This window comes from Cnephaeus nilssonii (genome assembly GCF_951640355.1).
Source record: "Cnephaeus nilssonii genome assembly, chromosome: 12".
In the NCBI taxonomy this organism is placed as follows: domain Eukaryota; kingdom Metazoa; phylum Chordata; class Mammalia; order Chiroptera; family Vespertilionidae; genus Cnephaeus; species Cnephaeus nilssonii.
Window position 1 is genome coordinate 5,550,628 of NC_137083.1, and position 27,816 is coordinate 5,578,443.

The following is a 27,816-nucleotide window of genomic DNA, read 5'->3' on the forward strand; positions in this document are numbered from 1 at the left end:
AGTTTATGTCTTCCATTGCAATTAGAATATCCACATTCTTTATTATATCTACAAAGCCCTACGTGATCTCGATCCTTTCTACCTACTCCTAATATCCTAATATCCTCTGAATATCATAATACACTCCCTTTTTCCCCCCACTAGTTTCTAACTCCATAGGCCTTTTATCTGGTCATTAAAAAATGCTAAATTCTTTCCTGCCTCAAGAACTTTCCACTTCCTGGATACTGCTCCTCTAGATATACCCAAGTCTGTCCCCTCATTAGTTGAGTCTAAGCTTGAAATCGCTACCTCCTCAAAGAAGATTTCCCTGATCCGATGGCCACACCCCTTTTCTATGCTCCCCCATCACTCTTCATCCTGTCACTCTGATTTATTTCCTTTATTGCATTCACCACTTATATGGAATTACTTTAGTTCTGTATTTCTGTTTCTCATTTAACTCTCCTACTAGACTGTAAGCTATGGAATGGCAGGGGCTTGTCTTGTTTATAGCTGTACCCGAGCATTTTCTGGGCTCACACTATATGTTGAAGGAATGGATGTAAGGTAACTGTTATTCCTATTTTAGAGATGTGGAAACTGAGATACAAAGAGGCTGAATGATGGGCCTCAGACCATCACCATATAATTTGAACCAGATCTACCTGATTTCAAATCCAATTCTTTAAACTCTTAACATTTCCGTTAATTTATTTATTTTGATCACCAAAGTTACAATACTGATATGTGTTCCCTTGAGCTATTGCGAAAGTGCTAAATAAATACCAACCATGTTTTTTTTCCCTTGGAATTGCTTTCTTTAAAAATATTTTTTAAATGATTAAATTAGGAGAGAAAATAAACATGTGCTATATTTGCATGATTATTAGCGGTTAGGCTATACAGTTTGACCTAAATGATGTTAATATTCTAAAAATCATCAAAAGCGTCTTCCCTAGTTATTTAAATAAAACCCACAACCTCCCAAGTTATTTAGGTAAAGACCACAGATTATTACATTAATTTAAGAATAGAATCAAGACCCTGAAGCAGAGATAATGAGAGATTAAAGGTGGCCTTCGTAAATGAGTATCTGATCCTTCCTTTCCACAAAGGAAATAGTAATCATGTCTCTCACAGACGAAATTGATGGAGGAATGAAAAACACAAAACTCAAAAGTGTTTACTTCAGACACTCCAAATGGCATATATTTACAGTTAATTTTTCAAAATATATTTACACATTTCATTCACAAAATAATTACAATGCCATAAAATATTCTTATTTTTACAGAGCGTGAAAAGGCCAAGATCTCACCATAAGGCAGTGGCAAGAAAGATTCAAGTCAAGTCCTCTACTTCAGGTTATCTGGCTGAAGAGCCACTTCTTTTATACAGTTATTATAATGAAGAAATAAGAACCATCAAAGGATGTTATATACATGTTACTGAAAAGGGCCATTTTATTTGTTATAATCTCTGCTATTAATGGTACTTAGCATTACATTTTATTGGTGCTTAGCATCAGACTTTTTTCTCTCTAATTGAATCAGTGACTTAAAGTTTCACATGCCAAAGCAAAGGAAAACAGATCGTGTTTGCTGAACATAGTGTATTGTTCCCAAAAAACCATGCAACTAACAGGCATATTTCCTTTATCTTCCAAACACTTCAATAGACTACTTTCAAAATTTATACAGCTTTAATTTCGTTTTTGTTTTTTCAAGTGGTTAATAAGGGTATTAGGGGATTCACTTTTTAATGTTTTTCATTGATTTTAGAGAGAGAAGGAGGGAGAGGGGGAGAGAGAGAGAAACATCAATGGGCTGATAGAAACATCAATGGGCTGCTTCCTACATGCTCCCCACGGGGGATCCAGCCTGCACCCAGGCATGTGCCCAGACCTGGAATCAAACCAGTGACCTCTTGGTGCAGGGATGACATTCAATCCACTGAGCTGGACTAGGGAATTCATATTTAATGGACCACAGTAAATCCTTTCATAAAGAGGAAGAATTCTTTTATGTACTTATCACACTGTAATTCATATATTGATAACATTACTTTTCCATATCTAAATTTCTGAAAGCTATATTCACAGATCCTATTTTTAAAATTTTAGCAATCCCATATTAAAGTAGCTCTTTTTTTAAAATAAATCTTTATTGTTCAGATTATTACAATTGTTTCTCCTTTTTTCTCCCCATATTTCCCCACCATCCAGTTCCCACCCTCCCCTCTTCCCTTACCTCTCCCCTCCCTTGTCCTTATCCATAGGTGTATGATTTTTGTCCAGTCTCTTCCCGTACCCCCTACACAGACACCCCTTTCCCCCTGAGAATTATCAATCCACTCCCATTCTATGCCTCTGATTCTATTATGTTCACCAGTTTATTCTGTTCCTCAGATTTTTAATTCACTTGATTTTTAGGATCATTTGTTGATAGATATGTATTTGTTGTTCATAATTTTTATCTTTACTTTTTTCTTCTTTTTCCTCTTTTTAAAGAATACCTTTCAGCATTTCATATAATACTGGTTTGGTGGTGATGAACTCCTTTAGCTTTTTCTTATCTGTGAAGCTCTTTATCTGCCCTTCAATTCTGAATGATAACTTTGCTTGGTAGAGTAGTCTTGGTTGTAGGTTCTTGCTATTCATCACTTTGAATATTTCTTGCCATTCCCGTCTGGCCTGCATAGTTTCTGTTGAGAAATCAGCTGACAGTCGTATGGGTACTTCCTTGTAGGTAACTATCTGTTTTTCTCTTGCTGCTTGTAAGATTCTCTCTTTGTCTTTTGCCCTTGGCATTTTAATTATGATGTGTCTTGGTGTGGTCCTCTTTGGATTCCTCTTGTTTGGGGTTCTGTGTGCTTCCTGAACTTGTAAGTTTATTTCTTTCACCAGGTGGGGGAAGTTTTCTGTCATTATTTCTTCAAATAGGTTTTCAGTATCTTCCTCTCTCTCTTCTTCTGGCACCCCCAAAATTCTGATATTGGTACGCTTAAAGCCATCCCAGAGGCTCCTTACGCTATCCTCGCACTTTTGGATTCTTCTTTCTTTCCGCCTCTCTGGTTGGGTGTTTTTTTCTTCCTCATATTCCAGATCTTTGGTTTGACTCTTCGGGTACGGTGGTCTACAGTTGAGTGTCTGTATATTCTTTATTTCAGACAGTGTATGCATAATTTCTGACTGGTCCTTTTCCATTTTTTTGGTATTCTCATTAAGGTCCTTGAAGGTCTCTTCAAGTTTATCAGCGGTTTTTAGAAGATTCTTGAGTAACCTTATAAATGTGGTTCTGAACACTGTGTCGTCCATTAGTTTGCTTTCCTCTATCTCTCCTACTCGTGACATACTTCGGTGTCTCCACATTTTGGCTGCCTCCCTGTGTTGATGGAGTGGCTTTGTGTGGTTAGTGACCTATAGGGGCCGGTAGCTCAGCTTCCCCAATCACTCTAGGTGGTCACTCTTGGTACACCCCTTTGTGGGCTGAGTGGAAAGTCTTGGTGTAGTTAAAAGCCTTGATTGCTGTTGGTACACTGGGAGGAATTGACCTCCAGGCCAATTGGCTGTGAGGACCTGCTGTGTCTATAACGGAAGAATTGCTGTGCTGGAGACACAGTAGGGCTTTGGTGCTCACTGAGTCTGCCTCTTGAATGTGTCCCTTATGAGAGTGGTTGAAATCTGGTGTCGTCCACACCGACCACTAGATACCCTAGTGTCTGGATCTCCAATGGGATTCAGGTCTGAGGCCTCCCAGCAGGAGCTACAGCAAGAGCTACAGTTTTCTCCTCTTTGCTTGGGCGGTTTTGGAGCAGTCTGACTGGAGCTGCAGTTAATTTGGTTGAGCTGCCACAGAACAGGCCATTTATATGTAAAAGCCGCTGTGTGGAGCCTGGGCGGGTTTGTAGAATGTGCGGGGCGGGGTCTCAGGGCGTCACTAGGCTGGGGCGTGGCCAACGGCCATGGCTGCCTTCAGCCATCTCTGCCTTTCCGCGTTTCCAAGTCCCCGTGTCCCGCGCTCCAGTGCAGAAAACCCTGATTGCTGGGTGCACCTCTGCAGAAAAGTCACTCTCACTCTCTGACCGATGGCCGAGAGTCCAGCTTCTGCCCGTAGGCGTCTGGGTCCCCCGTGTATCCCCAGAAACTGGAGTTCAGAGTGATCGGGAGTTTGTCTCCCTTCAGTTTGAAGAAAAGCCGCGCGCCCAGTCGCCCGCCGCCAGCCCGCTTTGCGTGCGCCTCCGTACCTCAGCTCTCCAGCATTTGCGCTCCCTTCTCTTCTTAGTTGTAAATCTACCACTCAGCCAGCTTTCCTGTGGTTCTGGGTGGTAGACGTTTTGTTTTTTAGTTGTATTTTTGAAATTGTTGTGCGAGGCGGCAGTTTAGTTGTTTAACTTTGCCGCCATCTTGGTGCCTCCTAAAGTAGCTCTTAAATATTTCAAAATAGCAGAAGCAAATGTTTCTTAAACATCAAATTTTCTTTATTGAACAGCAAAAATAAAATCTCCTTAAGTTTGATATAAGAAGAAGGTTCATTGTACTCCACTGATGTCTGTTGTGAACTTCTTTATTTTTCAAACATTTCAAAAATTTCTCTTTATTATTGTTTCTCGGCTTTTTGGCTAAGATCAAGCATAGGTATTCTATTTTAATCAGTTTAGCATCTGATACATCCTATATCTGTGGGCAACATATTGGATGGATTTTTGGCACAGGGAGATGGAATAGGAGCTTGCTCCGTCAATAAACAAAAAGTTTCTCTCCTTACACACTACTTCTAGACCATGCTTCTTCTCCTCTCTCTTTAATCTTTTGCACTTGGATGTCGAGTGTGACTCGACACAGTTAGCATTAGAATAAAGGAATCGAGAAAAAAGCAAGCGAGTGCAAAGGGTTAACCCTTCCAAATTTTTGGTGTTCATGACATCCACATTCATTCTCTCTCTCTCTCTCTCTCTATCTATCTATCTATCTATCTCTCTCCCTCCCTCCCTCCCTCCCTCCCTCCCTCCCTCCCTCCCCACACACATACATACTTACATACATACACACACACACATATATACATATATTTACTCTTAAATACATCACAATATGTATATACATGGTGGGGCAAAAGTAGATTAACAGTTGTGAGCCTATGAAATAGTTTATTCTTGTATTATTATTTATTAACATTATTTTCCATACGAACAACTGTAAACATACTCTTGCCCACCCTGTATATACATACTATGATGTATTTAGGAGTAAAGGGGCATCATGTTTGCAGACTACTCTTAAACAGTTCAGAAAAGAGAGAGAGAGAGAGAGGGATAGTTATATAGTTACTAGAGGCCCAGTGCACGAAATTTGTGCACTTGGGAAGGGGGGCGTTCCCTCAGCCTGGCCTGCGCCCTCTTGCAGTCCAGGAGCCCTTAGGGGATGTCCAACTGCTGTGGAGGCGGGAGCTGCGCTCGCCAGCCATAAGCTCGGCTTCTCTCCTCCTGCGAGAGCGCACTGACCACCAGGGGGCAGCTCCTGCATTGAGCATCTTCCCTCTGGTGGTCAGTGCACATCATAGCGACCAGTTGTTCCGCTGTTCGGTCGATTTGCATATTAGCTTTTTATTATATAGGATTATTATATAGGATGTATCTATTGCTCTGTGTGTGTGTGTGTGTGTGTGTGTATAAAACTTTGTTGGCTCCTCTTCCTATGCTTCACCACTAAATGACTAAAACTCAAAATTCTACTCTTGTCTACCTTCACACATACTCCCTAGGTCAGTGGTCGGCAAACTCATTAGTCAACAGAGCCAAATATCAACAGGACAACGATTGAAATTTCTTTTGAGAGCCAAATTTTTTAAACTTAAACTTCTTCTAACGCCACTTCTTCAAAATAGACTCGCCCAGGTCATGGTATTTTGTGGAAGAGCCACACTCAAGGGGCCAAAGAGCCGCATGTAGCTCGCGAGCTGCAGTTTGCCAACCACGACCCTAGGTGATCTCTCAGTCCTATTGACTTAAAGTACCACCCGTATACTGATGGCTCCCAAATTTATTTCTTTACATGATCTCTTCCCTGAGCTCCAAACTCTAATATCCAACCACCTATTTGAAATCTTGACTTGTACTCTAACTGCCAGATTGAACTTAACATTTCCAAAAAAGAATTTCCCCACCAAACCAGTTCTTCAATCTTCTCCATTTCCATAAATGGCAACACTAGCCATTTATGTTGCTCAAGCCAGAAACCTAGGGGGTCATGTCAAATTCCTTCTTCCTCTCCTCCCATTCTGTCCACATCTCCAACCTGCAGATACATCCTGGGTCTTCTACTTCGCTCCCTCTCACAGCTTCCATGTCCCTCTAAGCCACCATCACCTCACTTGGCCCACTGCCAGAGTTTCCTATCTGGTTTCCCTGCTTCCACTCCACCCTCATAGGCATTGTCCTCAGAGCAGACAGTGCAATCTTTTTTTTCTTTTAAATTTTAATCTTTATTGTTGAAAGTATTACATCAGTCCTCTTTTCCCCCATTAACCTCTTCCAGTTGTCCATTAAATCTTTAAAAAAAAAAGAAAAAAAGCCAACTATGTCACTGCCCTCTTTAAAATCCACCAGTGGCTTCTGATTGCACTTAGACTAAAAAGCAAATTCCTTTCCCCGGCCCCTGCCTGCCTCTGGGATCTTTCTTCTGTCACTTTTCCCAGCTCACTTGGACTCCAACCATGCCGACCTTCATGCAGCCACAGGGATTATGTCAAGATCATTCCCATCTCAGGGCTTTGACCTCTGCAATTCCCTCTACCTAGGATGCGTGTGCTCCCCAATTTCCTATGGCTGACTCTTATCCTTCATCGCTCAGCTCAAAAGTTACTTCCTCAACGAGGCATTTTCTGACACACACACCCCCATATCCACGTCACCACCTACCATACTTCCCTTGAAGCACAGTAATCCCTCCTTTGGAAAACTGCTGTTTGAACTACTCTGTTATTTTGAGATAGTCCCTTATTCTGTAAAATAACTGTTTTAGTTTGAACAATAGAAAGAAATAAAAACTTAACTGTCTCACCTTGCAAGTTAGCCATGTAACGTAATAGACTAATACTGATAATAATTTCCATATTCTTATGCCAAGTGCTTTTTATTATGTACATTTGTTCATTATATCTGCGAAAATAACTTACACAGAGCTCTTTGTAAAATCTGCAAAGAGCTCAAAAAGGTATAAATAGGGAAAACTTCCTCTGTGTGCCGCTCAGAGATTTGGGAGACATCGCCCTCTGGGTCCACTGGCATTAATAAAGACTCCTAATTAATTGGCTTGTTAAGGCATCTGGTATCTATCTCGCTGATTTACGATATAACACCCTGATTTACTGTACTCCCTAGCACCTGTCTGTACTGAAATTACATCGTTTGTTAAGTTGATGCCAGGTGGTTTCTCCAACTGTAACATAAATTCCAAGAGAACTATCTGGTTTACTCACCAGAGCATCCCTGATGTGTGTGTCAAGGACTGGTTGATGTATGTACATCATGTTTACATAGATAGGTGTGTGTGCACTATCAGTAACTTCTGAGGGCAGGACTGTGTCTTTTTCATCTTTTTGTCTTGCACATAGCCGGCACTTAATAAATACCTGTGGAGTAATTAATGTGCATCCTATTTTCTTCCAAATTTGATTAAGATGGGCAGTATTTTTGTCTGATTAAAAAATTTCTGTCCACCCCAGTCACTTACAACAAAACGTCCTATTTTTAAAAATCACTTTCCCAGGACTTTTGTGCTGTTCTGACCATTTTCAGTGCCGTGCAAAGGGCGGTTTCACAAAGCATTCTTTATCGGCCTTCCACGTAATGCCTTTCATTCTCCTGAAAAAGACATGCTGAAAGCATTCCATTCTCAGCACTGGCATCCTGAAAGCTCGCAAGCTTCACAGACAATTTTTTTTTAAAGCCACAAAACCAACGATTCCGTGGGTTTTTGTGTAATAAGAGAAATGAAGGAACGTCGTGGCCAGCTTGCCCCAGGGCTTTGGTCAATGCCAGTTAGAATCGGGGTTAGAATCTGGGGTGTCGCAGCTGAGTTGCTCTGTTGTTTTACAACAGAAGCTGCAGAGCGACTCTCCTCAATTCATGCATTTCCATCACATAGAATGTCATAAACTGACTCCAGTAGAACAGGAAAGAAAGTCTTTTCTTGAAGCTTCTCCTCCCCCCATTAAATTCTCATGTGAAATTTATATTTTAATGTTCTAATTTTTTAAAGTTACTTAGCTAACTTCTCCTTAAGAAATTAAACTTTCCTCAGTTCCCAGCATAACATATGCTCAATCTGTTTTCAATGAAATGAACTTTTGCTGGAGAAAGTGAAACCTCATAGTTATTTGTCTCTCCCTGGCACTAGCAATACTGTGAGCAGCCTTCTCTGGTCTCCACCATCCCTCTTCCTCTTTCTTGGTCTTTATTACCCGCTCCTCCGTTGACGGTAAATGATCAGATGTGTTCTACGTCTTTCAAAAGGAGGATGTGAATCTTTCTTCTTAAAAAAAAAAATCCTCTCTTATTACAGAGATGTTTACAAGGATTTTTATTATCCCCAAACTCCATCAACTGAAGTTTGCCATGTAGCATGTACATGGAATATACAGATTCACATAAGAGTTAACTAAACAAAAGTTACTGATAAAATAAGAAACTTTAAGCTCTTTACTCATAAATAAAAATCCCACATAAAAGAATAATATCTCTGTTAAAATACCCATTCCCCTATCATTTTTGTATTTAAATTGAATCATTAAATTGAAATAACCCACAACGTAATGCTGATAGTGCACAGGGAACTGAGCATAAAAGGGAAGTACAGTAGGACAACTAACTACAATGGTATTCTTGGCTAGTATTGGAAAACTTAAGTTTAGTAAAACTTTAAAGAGAGGAGAAGGTGCATCTTTAAAGATAAACACAACTTACTAAAGTCAGTTTTAATATATCTTTATTTTACTATCAGTGCTTTGAAATGGATAATCACGTCAATTTTCTTGAAATTAATGGTTTATGTAGAATCAGGTATAAAGATATAAGTTTCTCAGAAAGGTGGAATTGTTCATTGTTCTGGCGCATATGCAAAGACAATGCTGACTCAAAAGCAGCCACGTGGGCAGCTGCAGAGGCCGTGCCGAGGGAAATGCTAGGCAGGCATGGCGCGAAGCAGTAATTAGCAGAGCAGATGCAGAGCTTGCCGAGGATGAATAACTGCATAGGCGGGAACGGTAAAAGGAGCCGATAACAGTACTAGTTTTGTATGAAATTAGATAAGCGCTTCGTGTTCATGGATTTGTTAGCAATAGCACTTCAATGCCTAATAGCACAGGAAGAGTCTCTTCTAAAATGCTTTGATTAAATTGACATGCAACTTTATATAATACTTTTCAGTAAAGATATTTACAAATCAAAGTGATGCATAAGAAAATGTAGAGTGAACATAAAAATAATTTTGAAAGAAAAGAATGAAATAAGTTAAATGAAATGTTGAACAAGGAGGCCCCTTTAGTGCGCATCATGTTCTAATGTGAGTGTGAGATCTGTATAAAACCTTCCCTGCTAGTCAGCCAGGTCCTTGCGGATAAGTACTGTGTCTTTTATGTACTCTAAAAGTACAAGTCCCAGTGCCTGTGTATAAATAAATGGAATGAGTGAAATAATACATTTTGGTGTCTTCAAAATATAATGAAAATGGACAATCTGATTAAGCACGCTTTTGTAAAAAGCATCCAGAGTAAGTCGTTTACACAGATGCTGACATATGACTCAGAAAAATCTTTCACGAGTCTTTATATTTTGAGAAACAGTGACTTTAAAAACTAGAAATATGCAGGAGTAATAGATGCCTTTATAGCAAACTTGGAAAGGGGGTTTCATAGTTTTAGGTCTATAAAGAAGCTAAGGGAGGCATATAAGGAAGCTTGGTATGTATGTTTCATTTACAGCATTTTTCCTTAGGACATATGTTGAAAGGATAATTGCTCTTATGAATGCAAAGGATTCAGTGCTCATTACTATATCAAGTGCTTTAATCTGGAGATTTTTTCTTATATACCCATTTTATATCATTCTATTTTCTCTGAGTTACTATTGAAAATGCATACTTTCTATTGTCTACTTATTCATTAACTTACACATAATTTATTGAGTACCTACTGCATGCCAGGCACTATCCTAGATGCTGGAAATATTGCAGTGAACACCCCAAAATTTTTGCACTTATAGAAATTTTATTCTAAGGCAGAGACAGGCAATAAGACAAATCAGCGAATAATGTTAAGTGTTAAGGGAAAAAATGAAGCAGAAAAGGGGGATAAGAAATCTGAGAAAGGAGTGGAATTTTAAATTGCGTGGCCAGGTAAGACCTCACTGAGACATGGCATTTGGGTTAAGTTCTGAAAGAATTGAAGGAGCTCGTCCATCCATGGGCATCTTGGGGGAGAGCCTTCCAAGCAGGGGAAATCCGGAATGGCAAAGGCCATGAGGTGAAAGTGCTTGTCATAGTTGCAGGGTATTGAGGGTGTCCAGCTAGGACCAACAAGGAGAGAGTAGAGGGAGATGAGATCAAAGAGGTGGCAGCAGGCCAGGACATAAAGGACCTCATAGGTAAGCAAGGAAGCCATTGGAGTTTTACTTAGGGGAGGGATATTATCTCCCAGCCACAGGATCACACTGGCCACTGAGTTTTGAGATTAAAGTGAAGAGAGGAAGATGGAAATACAGAGATGATTTAGGAGACTCTAGCTATAATCCCGATAAAAGATGGTCATGGTGGGTTGAACCGGAATAAGTGGCTGGGTTCCAGATACATTTTGAAGATAGTATTCCCAGGATTTTATGAAAGAACTAGAGGCCCGGTGCATGAAATTTGTGCATGGGGGTGGGGAGGGGGTGTCTCTCAGCCCAGCCTGCACCCTTTCCAATCTGGGACCCCTGGAGGGATGTCTGACTTGGGATGTGGGATCAGGCCTAAATGCGCAGTCAGACATCCCTCTCACAATCCAGGACTGTTAGCTCCCAACTGCTCGCCTGCCTGCCTGCCAGATTGCCCCTAACTGTTTCTGCCTGCCAGCCTGATCACCCCCTAACCACTACCCTGTCAGCCTGATCGATGCCTAACTGCTCCCCTGCCATCCCAATTGCCCCTAACTCCCCTCCCCTGCTGGCCTGGTCACCCCTAACTGCCCTCCCCTGCCAGCCTAGTCGCCTCTAACTGTCCTCCCCTGCAGGCCTGGTCGCCCACAACTACCCTGCCCTGCTGGCCCGGTAACCCCTAACTGCCCTCCCTTGCCAGCCTGGTTGCCCCTAACTGCCCTCCCCTGCCGGCCTGGTCGCCCCCAACTGCCCTACTCTGCTGGCCTGGTCGCCCCTAACTGCCCTCCCTTGCAGGCCTGGTTGCCCCCAACTGCCCTCCTCTGCCAGCCTGGTCACCCCTAAGTGCCCTCCCCTACAGGCCTAATTGCCCCAAACTGCCCTCCGTTGCTGGCCTGGTCCCTCCCAACTGCCCTCCCCTGCTGGCCTGATCTCCCACAACTGCCCTCCCCTGCTGGCCATCTTGTGGTGGCCATCTTGTGTCCACATGGGGGCTGCCATCTTTGACCACATGGGGCAGCCATCTTGTGTGTTGGAGTGATGGTCAATTTGCATATTACTCTTTTATTAGATAGGATTAGATATGAGGTCATCCACTAGTAGTGATAGTTAAATTTTCATTGTTCTTTCCTAATTGATGAAAAAGACACAAATTCTCACATGCTCTCAGAGTGTGATGTGCCTGCCATAACTTCAGCTTTCTTTTGTTCCTGAGTTTGAATCCCCCCACCCCCAACTATTTGTGTCCTGTTGATGCCAGGAGGGGCGAGTCCCTAGGGAAGACTCCCTCCCTGATCCAGGGCCTCCCCTTCTCTTGTCCTTCTGCTATATTACTCTCAGCCTTGAGGAAGGGAAAAGAGATGCGGCTCTGAACATTGGCAGCAACAACACTAGTGCATGAGCTCCCCCTAGACCAGTGGTTGGCAAACTGCGGCTCGCGAGCCACATGCGGCTCTTTGGCCCCTTGAGTGTGGCTCTTCCACAAAATACCACGGCCTGGACGAGTCTATTTTAAAGAAGTGGCATTAGAAGAAGTTTAAGTTTAAAAAATTTGGCTCTCAAAAGAAATTTCAATCGTTGTACTGTTGATATTTGGCTCTGTTGACTAATGAGTTTGCTGGCCACTGCCCTAGACCATAAGCTTCCTGAGACTCCTTTCATTCCCCTGCTATGTCCTCAGGCCTGTCTCAGGACCTTGCACACGTTAGGCTCTCAAAAACTGTTGAATGGTATAGCCGTTACATTTCCCCCGCAATAATAAATTGAAAAACACACCCAGTCCTATCAAGTAAAATTTGTATTGTAGCATTGAGGCTATCATGCAGGGGTACTCAAATGGTAAATGTATCTGGGCTTCCTCAACTAATAAAAGGTGCTCATATTATCCAGCCCAACCTCAAGTTTTTAGTTTTCCCGCATTTTCTAAGTTAACTAAAGGGCGGAGAAGACTGGCTTTGCAATTCGCAGCTGGGGCTGAGTTTCGCGTCACAACACCCTCCCTTGTGAAGTTACTGTCCAGTTAAGCCCATTTGAATAGCGCACAAACGCCTTTGCGGGTTATCAGTCAGAACGCGTGCGCGGCGGGAGACGCGAGCTGTGCACGCCGGGAGTTGTAGTTCCTTCCCCGTCTTGTCCTGCGAGCCCGGCCCGGACCCGCGAGCGCCCCCCGCGGCGCGCAGGCTCCGGGAAGCGCAGCTCCTGCGGACGCCAGGAGCGTTTCCTAGCAACGGGGGAGCGGCCACGTCACAGCGCGGGTTCTAAACGCGCTACCCTCCGTTGGGCCGCGGTGTGTACCTTCAGACACCTGCGTGCTGGAGGGAGCACTGCTCACGGCCCCGCGTCCGTCTGTCCTTACCCGCCTATCCTGCCCCACGTCGCTGACCGCAACCTCCCCCGCGACCTCGTCTCTGAGGCTCCGGCCGGCCCGCCCGGCTCTCCTCCCCCGCGCCCGCGGAGCCCACCGCCCGCGACCTCGGCCGGAGGATGCTGGAGTCCATTCGCGTGACGGGTGAGTGCGGGAAGGGCAGGCCGCTGGGCTGGCTGGGCGCCGTGTCTGTCCCCCGCTTGCGCGGTCCTGACAGCCCCGAGGCCCAGGTAACGGTAGATGCGGGCTCGGTGCGTGGAGATGCGGGACCAGGAGATGCTGGGGGGCGGGGGGAGGGAGGATGTGCGGAGGGGGACGAAAACGGTCCTTTTTCCTTTTGTCACTTATTATCATGCACAGATTACTGGCCCTGCAAGTGCACAGTCTAAACACACATTGTTAAATTCTATTTCAAACACAGTAGGTGTCATTAGGCATTATAGTGTCCCAGGACATCATTTTCTAGACTGCTCATAAAAATCGGAGCTAACCAAAAGAACACATTTCTATGTATCCGTATTTATACTGCTTATTTGTATGCGTGCTTCTAGTAAGTCAGTAAGGCGTTTTGAGCTGATGTTTTTAAAAGGTCACTTTAGTATGTGCTATACCTAGGTCAGAAACTTTACTGACTTCATTAATTTTTTAAATAACTATGGATATTAATCATTTAAAAATTATCTCACGTAATACTAGACTAGTTGTCTAGGCCGTGTTCCCAGCATTTGGTTCTGTAAAACCTTTCTGCAAGACAGAGCTCGTGGTAGTCCAGTATTACGAGGAAAAACAGCAGAGTAGGGGGAAATGCCTGATTCTAACACCAGTGTCAAAATAAATGCGGACAGAATTTTTTACTTCAAGGCATTGCAGTACCTAATAAACCATTTTTTCTCTGAATATTTTAATTGTAAAACTAAATTCCTTTCCATATAGTTCTGGTCTTAATTTTATTTTATTTTATTTCATGTTCCATGGTATAAACTATGGAGCAGATTTTGCTCGACCGTGCCATTGCTGGGATTGATCTCGTTGTTATGTTGACAGGAAGCATAGACAGTCGCAGGATCTAAGATCTAAGAGGCAACTTAAATTGGCATTAGATTGTGTAAAATGTGATTTGATGTAGATGCTGTTTGCATCTTAATTAAGACAATGAAAACGTTGAAAGTTACTTTAAAATACCATACCATCTTTTTGTCTCGGAGCAGGGCTCCCAGCCTGGGCTCTGTTAACATTGAATTAGTAGGTAATGGTTGGTTGTGGGGGCTGTTGTGTGCACGGTAGACTGTTTCTCAGCATCCCCGGCCTCTGTCCACAGGTGTCAGGAGCAACACCCTCCCTTACCCAGTGGTGACAGCCAGAAATGTCTCCAGACGTGGTCAAGTGTCCCCTGGAGGGCAAAATTACGCCACCCGACCCCCACATTTGAGGGCCACTGCCTTATACAGTTAGGTTCTGTCAGAGTGACGGTTACTAGGTAACGATTTAGAAGTAAAATCAATTAAAATAACTTCCCCAGGGCATAGCAATCCTTGCAGAGAGGGTGTAGAGTACGATAGCATTAGAGAGTAGATATTAGATAGTCTGACCGACTAGTCAGCAATACAAAGTTGTGTTTTTACATGCAGAGTTGGAAGTCTGAAGAGAGCTGCTTTATAAAAGAGGAGACACAGTCCTCTTGCCTCAACTCTCTCCCTATCATTCAGTGCAATGCATGTATCACTCTAACGCTTCATGTTCAATACCTTGAGAGAGATAGTTTGGCAGCGAATTTCTATGGTTTATTAAACATTCAAACAGCCATTTGAGACGGCTCAGGCCTCAAATTTACAACCTCTTTAAAAAGAATTAGCCAGGTCATTTTTCAGAATGGTTTCTCCGTTTCTTTTACACAGTGCTTGGCCAGCTGAGATGATAGTTCCAGAGCCCTCGCCCAGCTTTCATTCCATATAGAAAGCCCGTTAGAATGGCCAGATGCTTTACGGAGCCCACTTAGCTGAGAACATGCCCCTCCCCCTCACTATCCCTCCCTCTTCACTGATGCCCAGGAGCCCTGTCCTGGTCCTCAGAAGAGCTTAGTTATATGGGGTCAGAGTATTGATGGAAATGTGTGTGTGTTTGCGTTTTGAGCTCTAGAATCGCCATAATGTTAAAAACAAACTGATTGGTTTTTATTTCAGGACTGAGCAATTAAATGTTTCTGAAATCACTCCCTATCTGATAGCCTGCGCACTTTTGACTTATTAGCCATGATTTAATATAACCTAAATGCAACATTGTGGTGTAACTGCTGATTAGGAGAGCTGTGGTAAGAAAGCTGTGTGTGCTGTGTATGCTCTCTATGCTGTTTGAAATGAAATCAAGTCAGAAAAGGTTTCTGTGCCTTCTCACAGCTTTTTAAAGAAGATAGTTTATTATACTGAAGCCACCAAAATGTTGGTTGTAGAATGTAGAATTGCTTAATGTTAAATTTACCTGGAAATCCAAATTTAATGATTCTAAGTATTTTCCCTTTTACATTATTTCATGGAGTAGTTCTATAGGAGCTGAATATAATATTGAATAAAATAATGATACTGACCACTAACACAGGCTGCACTGTTCTCAGCACTTAACAGACTCACTTTTTTGTTCCTCGAACCAATACTATAACGCAGGGGTCCTCAAACTTTTTAAACAGGGGGCCAGTTCACTGTCCCTCAGACCGTTGGAGGGCCGGACTATAGTTTAAAAAAAAACTATGAACAAATTCCTATGCACACTGCACATATCTTATTTTGAAGTAAAAAAACAAAATGGCAAAAACACCCGCATGTGGCCCACAGGGCCGTAGTTTGAGGACGCCTGCTCTAACGTATGTAGTTTATGATCCCCCCCTTTTTTAAAAATATATTTTATTGATTTTTTACAGAGAGAAAGGGAGAGGGAGAGAGAGCTAGAAACATCGATGAGAGAGAAACATTGACCAGCCGCCTCCTGCACACCCCCTACCGGGGATGTGCCCGCAACCAAGGTACATGCCCTTGACCGGAATCGAACCTGGGACCCTTCAGTCCGCAGGCCGACGCTCTATCCACTGAGCCAAACCGGTTTTGGCATGACCCCTTTTTATAGATAAGAAACAGCACAAAGTTCGGTGACGTGGTCAAGGTCACAGCTACTGATAAATAGCTAAGATTCAATTCAGCTGAGCTCCATTCCCACGTCCATGTTCCCCACCACCAGGAAAGGCCCGACATGTTACAAAGACTATACGACCTGACTTAAGCCACAAATTCAACAGGAAGAGCTCATTTGACAGCAGTGGCACATTATCTGGCAGCTCACTCAAGTTGGTGTTTTTTAAGTTTTTATCACAGACAAGTCTGTAAATTTCGGTCTGAAAAGATCATATTTTACTAAAAAATTATTTCAAAATAGAAAGTAAGACATCGAGCTCATTCAATGAGTAGCAAGTGCTGTCAGAAACCATGTAAGACTGTGTCAGTTGATGATTTCTTACTGCCCATGTTTTGTGTGTGATATAGATGCTATCGATGCATCATCTGGAAATGGAGCTCCTTTGTAACAAAGGTGAACGTTTAAAATACTGGAGGCCGACGTCTCCTTGAGCTCAACGTGTGGCCTATGGGATGAAACACTAGGTGCATTGCTCCTGTGTGGCCTGCAGCAGTAGTAGGCACCTGCCATTAAAACTCGTCTTCAACACCACTAGTTGTTTCATTGATTTGAGAGAGAGAGAGAGAGAGAAGGGAAGGGAGAGAGAGAGAAACATCCATGAGAGAGAAACATCAATGGGCTTCCCCCCCCCCCCGCCCCCGCACACCCCCTACTGGGGATCGAGCCCACAACCTGGACATGTGCCAGACCTGGCATCGAACGGGTGAACAGGCGACCTCTCGGGGCATGGCAGGACACTCAACCACCTGAGCCACGCCGGCCAGGGCAACTAGTTGCTTCATCTCCTTATGCTGGACCGGCAGGATTTTCCTCTCAACCATCAGGCACTCAAATCTTTCTCTTTTCCCACCTCTCAGACATTCTCTTCCCTCTGCCACGTCCTTGCATGATCAGAGCAGTGAGCAAAGACGGACACCATGTCTCCGGAAGGGATCACACAGTGTCAGTGTCGGGGAGGCCACCAGATGACACATGTAAGCCTGCAGCCACGGCCAGTGCTCTGAAGACCCTCCCAGAGGTTTCCTGAGCAAGTGGTGTCTGAAGTGAAGGACCAAGTGTATCTAATAGAGGGGAGGGAAGAACTCGCCGAACACAGGGACAGAGTGAGGAGGTGCTGGGTCTGGGGGGAGAGGTGAGCGTGAGGGGCAGCTCCCGTGGCCTGAGTCCGGGGATTGCGCAGGGTGCGGCCGCGGCAGAGCTGACCACGAGTGACCGCAGGTGCCGTGGTGAGGGGTTTTGTGTTCATCCTAAGTGGAAAACCGGGGGGCGTTCGCCGTTGTTTTAGATGGTGTTTAATGCTTCTCTCACCACAATCATCATTTCTGGCATTATAGAACACTCTGTGTATTTTCACTGGTACAAATAACACCACAACAGTTTCTGACCAAAAAACAGTGTCACGTTATAAAGAATCATTGGCATTAACAGTAACACTGAGGTGCTCCCAGCTGGGACGGTGGCATTTTTAGGAATCCCAGAATACAGTTGTGTTCCTCAGTTCCTGGAATTGTAATAGCAGGATCTTTCCATCTCGTTTTTTAACTTACAGTTGAGAAACTATAGTGGGTGCTGTTGGATTTAGAGATGATATAATTAACTAGAGGCCCGATGCATGAAATTCGTGCAAGGGGCTCGGCCCTCACAGCCCCGGCTGCCTCGGCCCTCACGGCCTGGCTGCCTCTCGGCCCCGCGGCCCTGCCATGGTCGTTCTGGAAGGTTGTTCCACCGCCCGGTCTAATTAGCATATTAGCTGTTAATTATATAGGATAGCTTTTCTATTATAATGCAGACAGTTGGGGAACAAATATGTTTTCAAAGTTACTTATTTTTTCATAAATCATTTTAAAAAATTAAGGTGTAACTTACATTCATTAAGGTTCACAAGTCTGAAGTGTGTGGCCTGATGAATTTGCACGTATGTAACCACTACCCAGTACAAGATGTAGGACATTGCTTGCACTCGTTAGCCTGGTACCTCCTCCTAGTTATGAGCCCTCCCTCTAAGCTAGCCACTCTGCTGACTTCTGGTTTTGAACTAGACATAAATGGAATTATACGGTATGTGCTCTTGATCTGGTTCATTTGCTCAGTATTGTCTGTAGGATTCATCTGTAGTGTTGCTTGCAACCACAGTTTGTCCTTTTCATTGCAGTATACTCGTCTATTGTATGAATATACCACAGCTTAGTCATCCTTTCTACTGTCCATACAGATGATCTCTTTTGAGGTTTAATTAATTTAATCCCCAAGTGAGATAAACACTTGATCAAATTGTTTATCTTTCTTGGGGATTATTTTGTTTTGTTTAGCCTTTTCTTCTGCTTGTCATCGAGCAACCTGTTGTTTTGTGGTGCAAATTGCCCCAGGTTCTCGGGTTTCATACGTATTAGTGAACCATATAAAATTGCCGTCTTGTGGGTCAAAACCAGTTGAATGGTAGTTTTCCACTAGGCTTTGTTTCTGGCGATGTAATCTTCCCTTCAGCCCTGGCCCTCCTAATTACTGTGAAACCTCACCTCTTCGCAGCCGAGAAACACGGGGTGTCAGTGCACAGTGCTCCCCGCTCCCGCGCCTCTAGGTGAGGAGCCTGAGGCGCTGATGGGCTTCGTGATTAGACTGACGTTACAGAGAGGCCATTGAACGCCCGGGAAGGGACGCCAGGGCTCCTGGGACCCTCTGCTCCCGTTCTGGACACAAACGGAGCTTTCACTGCGTTGGTAATCTCAGTGTGCTCACCTAGTTGTGTGAATATACCGAGTATCAATTCTAATGTAATATTTCCCTTTTCCTCAGGATGAGTAATCAGGTTGGGATGAATGATTTCTTTGATCAACAAATCATGTTCATTTACACCCCCCCTCCCCACCCCCCCGGTTCTAGTGCTGCAGATTTCGAATGGCTCGAATGCCACATGAGTGACTTTTAATATGAGAAAGTTTGATTTTTAGTTACCTTATTACATTTCAGAGGGAAAATGAGTTACATTTCCCCCAAAGTTTTAATTTTTCGGAAAAGAGGAGTGAGAATAGGATGTTCTTCAGTGAAACCTCCTGATTGGGCTTTGACTATGTTCTTACGCAGGTTTAAAAGTCATTTTTCTTAAACAATAGTATTTAAAATTACAAAAAACACTTTGAGGTTCTCTAATACTTTTCATGCAACTGAAAACGAGGTTAGTGTGCCTGCCGTGAGCAATTAATTTATATCCTCCTTGTGTGAGTGCTTGACGGGCCACCTGCCCACGTTCATGAGCTTCGTGGGATGTCAGCATTCGGCAGGATTGGCATTTGCGAAATCAGAGCCCCGTGGGCGCTCCCAGCCTTGACTCAGCAGGTGGGGCTGGGAAAGGGCCGAGGCTGAGCCTCCCGGGCAGGCGACCAGCAGGTGAACGGAGATGCGGCACCTGCGGGGGGAGTGGCGGTGTCCCACACCGTCACACACTGCCCTGTCCGCCCGCTCCGCCTGGAGGGTTTTGGCAGGTGGTTTCGGACTTTGTCAGAGTACCCTGAAGTGCGCAGGCTGCTCGAGGTGGGACAGAATCATGAAGGCACGGGTCACTGCGCTTTATGACAACACAGAGGAGCTCTGTGAGCTGCCGCCTGGTCACAGAGCTCCTGCGTCTTAGGAACCACCGAGAGCACTTTCCCCTGAATGTTCAGTTTTTAAACATCAACACAACATGAATGTAACCACCAGCAACGTTAGACATTCCTCACAGTTTTCTTCATTGACTTTAACTGGGCAGCGTTCCCCCTGTCAAACGAGAGCCCGGTACCTCCCTCGACCTTCCTGGCTGTGCCCAGCCCTCACCTGACTTCCTAGGTGTGTGATACCCTGTTCTTATCTCAGCTCTCCTGCTCTTTCCCTTTCAGTGTCCATTTCGGTCTTCCTTTCTTATCTCCTGAACTCCTGGGGTCTTTGGAGAAACTGACCTTGCCCGTGGGCGTTGGGGCTGCAGCCTGTGACCTGGTGTTCCTTAGCCCATGTTGCCCGGCCTGCCCAGCTCAGAGTACCAGTCGGCAACACTAAAGTCCGAAACCCCTGAGGAACGGGGACCCGCTCCCCATGAGAGTTTTGTTTGTCCTGTTTGTTTGTGGCTGGTCGCCAGCACGGATTGAATGGCTTCTTTGTGCAGTCAACCTTCAACATGACCTGTGCAGCCTCGCTCCTACCTCTCACCTCTCAGCTTGGAAATGCAGTAGACATTTAACCCCCGCAAGTTCATACTTTCATGTTATCGTTTAGACACCAGAATTCACACTTCCCATGGTGGCCTAGAAAATGTTAAGTAGAAGGACGTTTAAGTACCTTACATGTTTGGATTATTATCCACTTTCGACCTGGTACTGTTTCTTTACCCTCAACCCTGGACTTTAAGTAAACACTTCCATGTAGAGCAGGGTGTCTCTACCTTGGCACTGTCTTAGGATGAATATTTTGTTGCAGGAGCTGTCCTGTGCATGGAAGGATGTTTAGCATCATCTCTGGCCTCTACCCACAAGATGCCAGTAGCTCCTCCCCCTAGCGGTGACAGCAGAATGTCTCCAGACATTGCCAGTTCCCCATTATATTTCCACTGGTGTGGTGTGTCCTCATGTAAATACAGAATGCTCCCAGAACTACTAACACCTGCTGACCTACCATGGTTGGAGAGTGGCATGTTCAAGGTCATGCCGTTCATTCCGTGTACATTTACGGAATGTCTGCCAGATCCCAGGCTAGATGTTGGAAAGAAAGAGAAGACTAAGACACGGTCCTGGTACCTATCTTAGTACATCAGTATCCACATTACTACGTCTTCCTGTGAGCCATGTTCTCTGCAGAGGAGAAGTGATGCGTGTTGTACATGCAGCCGAGTTCATCCTGCGTGTCTGTGGATAACTGAGTGAGTGACCCCACACGAGAAAATGAGCATAGAGCCTGTGATCAGACACACCTGCATTCAAACCACAGTTTGCCATTTATTACTCTCCTGTCCTATAACCTTGAGCCAATTACTTAACATCGCCGAGGCGTGATATAACATGTACAGTTTTGGTGTGAAATCCCAAACTCACAGAAATATGGCAACAGGTGATGGTGCTATTGTTGTTATTATTTATCACTACGTATTGTGGAACGTCTCATCTTGAATGGGTGAATGGCAGATGTGTGTGGATAAATAGTTTTCAAAAAGCATGTCTTTCTTGGCAAAGCAGGCACTCGTCCAAGTCAGCTAGCATTGAACTTGCCTCAGCGGGAGGGGCCCAGGGTTGAGGGCTAGAGGCACCACGGTCCAGGAGACCTGGGGACGAGGCCTGGTTGAGAACCATGATGCGTCCCATTTGCAGAAAGGAGTTAGAACCGTTAGTGACCAGACTATGTCCGATTTATAGGTGGGACGTTAGCTGGAGCCTCGTTCAGACAGCAGGAGGAAGGCAAACACAGCCACTTTGTTAGTGTAGACCAGTGATGGGCAACCTTTTGAGCTTGGTGTGTCAAACTTCGCCAAAAAACTGAGCATAACTCGGGTAGTGTGTCACTTTGAGGAAAAAACTAAGACTCTAGTCGCAAATGTTTCATCCTCAGGAGCAGCAAATGTTTCATCCTCGGCATGCGGCCGCGTGTCATCAGAAATGGCTACGCGTGTCAGTGCTGACACGCGTGTCATAGGTTCGCCATCACTGGTGTAGACTGAGGCTGAAAGCCCTGAGGCTCTGCTGACCACCACCCCGCCCCCCCCCCCCCACCATCGGTTTCTCTTCACATTGCTCTCCTCCTCCTCTCAAGTCTAGGTCATAGCTCCTGCTTTTCACGTTTAAGCTTCTTACTCCCTTGCGTTATTATTCAGGTCTTCCCAAGCCTGCCTCACCTTCAGAGCCAGATTAGAAGCTGGTTGAAGGCAGGAACAATGCATTCGTGCAGACGTATTTTAAGAATACTTAGTCGTATTCCGAGTATTTGTGGGAAGAAAAAGTGCAAATCCAGCCTACAGCAGCTCCTGAGCAGCAGTATATCAAGTGATTCTTGCCTCTTTAAACCACTTGTGAGGTCTAAAGACAAAGTTGACTTCTCCTTCATTTGCCATTTGATGTGCTGGTATCTATGTAATAGTCATTACAATATTTTTTCAGACATGGCAAGAAAAACCCTTGATTTTCTTTCACCTTAATCTATAGCCTAGAATTAAGAAAACCAACCAGCTAATATTGAGTGACATTCCTAAAACATGCTTGAACATACGCACATCATTATTTCATCTTAAAAGTGGTTTTCAAGATCAATAAGGCAGTGCTGTTCTTCCTTTACCGATGGCTACCTGTGTATAAACTATCAGATTTCAAGATTGTATTGGCTTTGAAAGTGACTTGGATCTATGAAATCCCCATTCTTTGGTAGAGTTGAGTATTCACATTATTTACATGTACTATCTCACATCTGTATTAAACCTTGATCATCTAAATGGTTTGAAGCTGTGGACTTCTAGAGATAATTCAGAAGCGGCAATGTTTAGCATGGCCAACGTTTAGTAACACATCCTTTTCATACTTACAATGTCTTATCCAAAGATTGTTGCAAAGTTATAAAGTCTGCAGAACCTTCAGCACACTTCGCGTGTCATAAGCAATTCGCTTCATGTGGTGTCTTTGTTATTCCTCGTGTTTGGTTTTGTTTGTTGACACAGAAAAGCTTCACTGGCCCGAGCAGGAGCTGGCCAAGAAGTCTGTGCTGACCGCCGAAGAGGCCGTGGCCGCGGACCGCCGCCGGAGCGCCTCCCAGTTACCGCCCGGGATCCTGAAGGACATCTTCACCACCGGCACCAGCAGCTACAATGTCCTCCTCCAGAGCAGAGAGGAGAGGAGGCATCAGTCGCAGAGGCGGCCTTCCTCCGCCCAGCCCAAGCGATGTGGGAAGCCCAGCAAGTCTCCCTGCTCGCCTCACGGCAAGGAGCTGCGCAAGACCAAGGCCCTGGTGCCGGGGCTGAGCGGCGGCGCCTGGTGCTGCCTCGACCGGCAGCCTGCCGCCTGCATCACGAGCGCCCTGTCGAGTCCTGTGGCCTTCACACACGGTATCTCTGTTACAGGGAACAGCATAGCCCTGACACCCAAAGCCAAACACAAGGTCAAGCGGCACCATTTCTCCCCTCTCCCCAAGCCGAGGCCGCAGCCCCCGCCGCAGCTGTGTCGGAGTTTTGAGAAAGATGATTCTTCTGGGAAGAAATTTTGTATTCTGACTGCCATAAAGCCCACCAACCTGGAGAGGGAGAAGCTCAGGTTCTTCAAGTCCGACTACACCTACAACCCGCAGTTTGAGTACGGGAACCCCTCTCTGCCCAGCGTGCTGGCCAAGCACAGCAACGCGTCGGACCGGTTTCTGAAGCAGGTAAACGCTCCTCGGGAGCGGCGTTTCATGGTTACATAGCTAAAGCAGTTATCTGCAGTCTGATAAAAGGAAAAAAGGACTTTGAAAGTATTCCAGTTGTTTACATGTTATAGTTAATCCCCATCCCGGACACGTGGCAAGAAATTTCCAGGTAAGTGGCACAGCCTCTCTGTAGACTCGTCACACTCATCGCGCTCCATAAAGAATCTGTTTCATTGACTCCGTGGCAGGAAGACCCTTTATTAGATTTTTGTTGTTGTTAATCCTCTCCCGAGGATATTTTTCCATTGGTTTTTAGAGAGCGTGGAAGAGAGAGGGAAAGACAGAGAGAAACATCGATGTGAGAGAAACACATCCATTGGTTGCCTTCTGTAGGAGCCCTGACCAGGGCCCGGGCTGGGGAAGAGCCTGCAACGAAAGTATGAGCCCTTGACCGGAATAGAACCTGGGACCCTTTGGACCACAGGCCGACGCTCTATCCACTGAGCCACACCGGCCAGGGCAGGAAGACTCTTTACGAGGAAGAAAGCTTCAGACCTGGCTCCCGGCTTTCCGGGGGGAGTTACAGGCCTGGCCGTGAGTGAGCCCACAGGCAAGTACAGCCCTTCTCCGTGTGAGCGGAGAAAACGGGCTGCACTTGTTCTGCTTGCCTCCGGACCGCAGTCTCTGGTTCTCCTGGTCGGAGGACTCCACCCCCAGCTTGCTCAGGCCCCACACGTCTGGCGGCCATGAGCGTTTTAGTGCTTTGCTCACATAGTTTATCATCATCAAATCAATATTTAGGCGCTCATTTAAAGAAGAAAAGGATGAAATTATAAAAGTGATCTTCAAGGTTCGCCAATCCTATGTGACTGGCAGGACCAGCACTTTCCCGTTCAGTCACGCAGCCCATAGCTCTGTGGCAGGCGCGTTAGGGCACCCTCCACTTCTCAGGCACCTGGGCTTCCCCTGCAGGCACAGTGCGGCCGGCCAAGGCAGACATTTGGTGAAATTAACCTTGCACCGGCTGTTCTGGCGCAGCAGGCCCGGCGTGGCTTTGTCAGGGCTGCCCGGCGTTGGCAGGCATAGCTCCACCGGCCTGTGCTGCGTGCCCTGTCGTAGCATTTCTGCCGCATGCGGTTCTTTTGGATTTGTGCCAGCAGATTTGGTGTTGTTATAACTGACATGCCATCTGACCAGTCATTTAAGCCATTAGGTAGAGCTTATTTTAAGATTAAAATAATTTTAATATTGCTATTTCATTTCCTTTGCTGGAAGAAACCTTTTCTACCACACCTCTGGTTTTTTACAGCGCAATCGCTTTTTATTTAAATGTGCTGAGATTGTGCCAAACACTAAAAAGTCAGCTGTCGCTTTTATTCCTATTCTGGCAATCATTTTGTGATTTTTTTTTTTGGGTGGAAATGGCGATTGATTGAATGTGGGGATGTCACATTTAAACTTTATGATAATTATTAAAAAGCTGTTTGCTTCCCCCTCCTTAGTGCTGAGAGAAAGGGCTGAGATTTATTCACCAACACATTTTAATTTGGAGTCCCACCCCAACCCCTGCCAGCCAGGCGAGATTTCCCGCCATGAAATCACAGAGAATGTTCTCTCATTTCTGTGGGAGGCGATGAGGGGGCATCGGCAGCCGCACGGACAGCATTGACACGACTTGCCTGTGGCTCCACAGCCTGCACTTTCACCCCGTTCCCATGCTGGCCTATTCCTAAGACTGTGCTTTTCAAAGTCACTGTTAATTGCAAGTACACTGCGGTTTTGATCGCCCATGTTAATGGAAGGAAACCTTTGCATGGATTAGCCAGGGCAGCCACCTCGCTCTCCTGTGGTGACACGGACCACAGGTCTGCAGGAGGGTCAGTATGGGGAGCAAGAATGGTCAGAGGAGGAAACGCGGTAATAGAGGAGCCACCAACGGTGCCGTGAAGAGGAGAGCGTAGCAGGAAGTGGTGTTTAAAACAAACACCTCAGTGAGAACACACCACTGAACGGACTCATGAAGAAGAAGGCTTCTGGGCCTGTGATTTGGTTCCAGGCATCTTGCATGGTAACCCGTGGGGGGAGATGCAGTGAGGAAAGACAAGGGACTAGAGATTGAGGCGGAGACAGATGTTACAGCCAGTGACACAGGCTTCATTCCTTATAAAAAGATCTGTCCAGGAGCAGAGCTGTTTGATTTTCAAGATGGCCCCCGGAAAGCAATGTCTTGCTTTTAGAGTTGGTAGTGTAAGTGGATAGGTAATTCATTGCTGTTTAACCCAGTATTTTCCAACCACATTTGGCCATGGAGCCCTTTTGAAATGATATCTGGTCCACCACTTTTCCAGAGAAACAGTTTGGCCTAGGGAAGAGGACTGACTTCCTGGGGTGACCTCCTGGGGGGACTCAGGATTGGGGGGGGGGGGCCCTCTAGATGGCAGAGTTTATAAAAGGGGGGAAGTGAAGGGAGGGTTGGAATTGAGTGGAGGTCAAACCAATGACCTTAAATTCTAAAATTAAAACCCAGCCTTTAATTCTGTTGAAACTTAAATACGATACACAGTCATATGGGAAATAGACAACAAAACCCATTCACGGTCTCTCTCTCCCTGTCGCCTCTTTTTCTGTCTCTCTCTAACTTTGTCCTCACAACAACCCTGTGAGGTAAGTAGGGCAAACATTTTCATCTCCATTTGCCAGTGGAGAAACTCCGCCTGAGAAGGAGGAATGACATGCCTAGGATGTCACAGGCCGTGAAGGGCAGGCGCCAGGTGAACAGGCCTGCTGGACGCCCGTCTCCTGCCCCCGGTCACACCGGTGTCCCTGTTGCACCGAGCGAAACGGCAGCCGAGAAGGGAGATAGCTTTAAGCACATGACTGGGGAAGTGGCTCGTGACTGATGGTCAGATTTCCAGGTTGCTGAGCCGTGGACAGAACCAGCAGGCCAACCAGCAGCAGGTCCCTCACAGACGTGTCAGAAGCTTGTTCTACCCGAGACAATGCTGCACAGTTTGTACAGAGAGTTTTCATTTCCTGGGGTAGTGGTTGAAAAGTTACACAGTGCTGTCCAATGAACTATTCCTTTTTATTTATTATTATTTTTATGTTATTTTTAAAAATAGATTTTTGTTGATTTCAGAGAGAAAGGGAGAGGGAGAGGAAGAGAGAGATATAAACATCAATGATGAGAAAGAATCATGGATCGGCTGCCTCCTGCACGCCCCCCCACTGGGGACTGAGCCTGCAACCTGGGCATGTGCCCTTGACCGGAATTGAACCCAGGACACTTCAGTCTGCAGGCCGACGCTCTATCCACTGAGCCAAACCAGCTAGGGCTGGACTCTTCCTTTTTAAATGACGGCTTAAGATAAAAGCCACACGCCATGCAGTTCACCCACCTGAGTGTACAGTCAGTGATTCTGAGTGTGTTTAGAATTATGCAGCATCACCACTATCCAATTCTAGGATATGTCATCACCCTCCAAAAGAAACCTCTGCCCATTAGAAATGGCTCCTCATTGGCCACCAGCCTCCCAGCTCTAGGCCAGCGCCAGTCTACTCTCCCTTCTTCTATGGACTCGCCTGTTCTGGAAGTTTCATATAAGTGGAATCATTCAGCATTGGTCCTTTGTAACAAGCTCCTTTCACTTAGCATAATGTTGTCCAGATGCATCCGTGTCGTAGCTTGTGTCAGGACTCTATTGCTGAGTAATACCCAAGGATGTATAGCTCATTTTATGTGTCCATTCATCAGTTGATAGACATGTGGGTTGTTTCTGCTCTTTAGCTATTATGAATAATGCTGCTATGAATATGTGTGCAAATTTTTGTGTGGACCTATGTTTTAAGTTATCTTAGGTGTACACCTGGTAGTGGATCATGTGTAGTTGGCCATATGGTAGTAGATTGTGTAGTAGTGGGTCATATGTATTAAAGAGAAGCGAACACATTGGAATCTTGGAGGGAAGGCAGGGGAAGGTGGGTGGGAGGTTATTAACCAAAGAACTTGTTTGCATATATGCATAACCCATGGACACAGACAATAGGGTGGTGAAGGCCTGGGGCAGAGGACGGGAGGTGGGTTGGAGGGGGTCAGTGGGGGAAAATGGGGGACATATATAATATTTTCAACAATAAAGATTTTTAAAAAGAGAGAAGTAAATACAGAAAGAGAGAAGTATTTGTAACTGACAGGTGTTTGTGAAAGTATGTGCAAGGGAGTGACAGCTGCTTAGGATTAGAAAGATGTGGTGCCTCGGTTGTATTTCCATTTGGAATCAATAAACAACAGACACAGTCACGATAAATACGAGTATTAC

General features: G+C 45.1%; 1 protein-coding gene across 3 annotated transcripts in view; it reads left to right on the forward strand.

The window, feature by feature from the left end:
- The window catches only part of MATCAP2 (microtubule associated tyrosine carboxypeptidase 2), a 40,538-nt gene that overhangs the window by 4,393 nt on the left and 8,329 nt on the right, over window positions 1-27,816 (forward strand). The window contains exons 2-3 of one of the 3 annotated variants that reach the window (XM_079786570.1): window positions 1,277-1,346; window positions 22,818-23,515. In XM_079786570.1, the coding sequence (XP_079642696.1) occupies window positions 1,277-1,346; window positions 22,818-23,515 (768 nt within the window). Of the gene's footprint in view, window positions 1-1,276; window positions 1,347-12,236; window positions 13,118-22,817; window positions 23,516-27,816 lie in introns of those variants that run through there. The other 2 variants (XM_079786569.1, XM_079786568.1) reach the window with 2 other exon arrangements.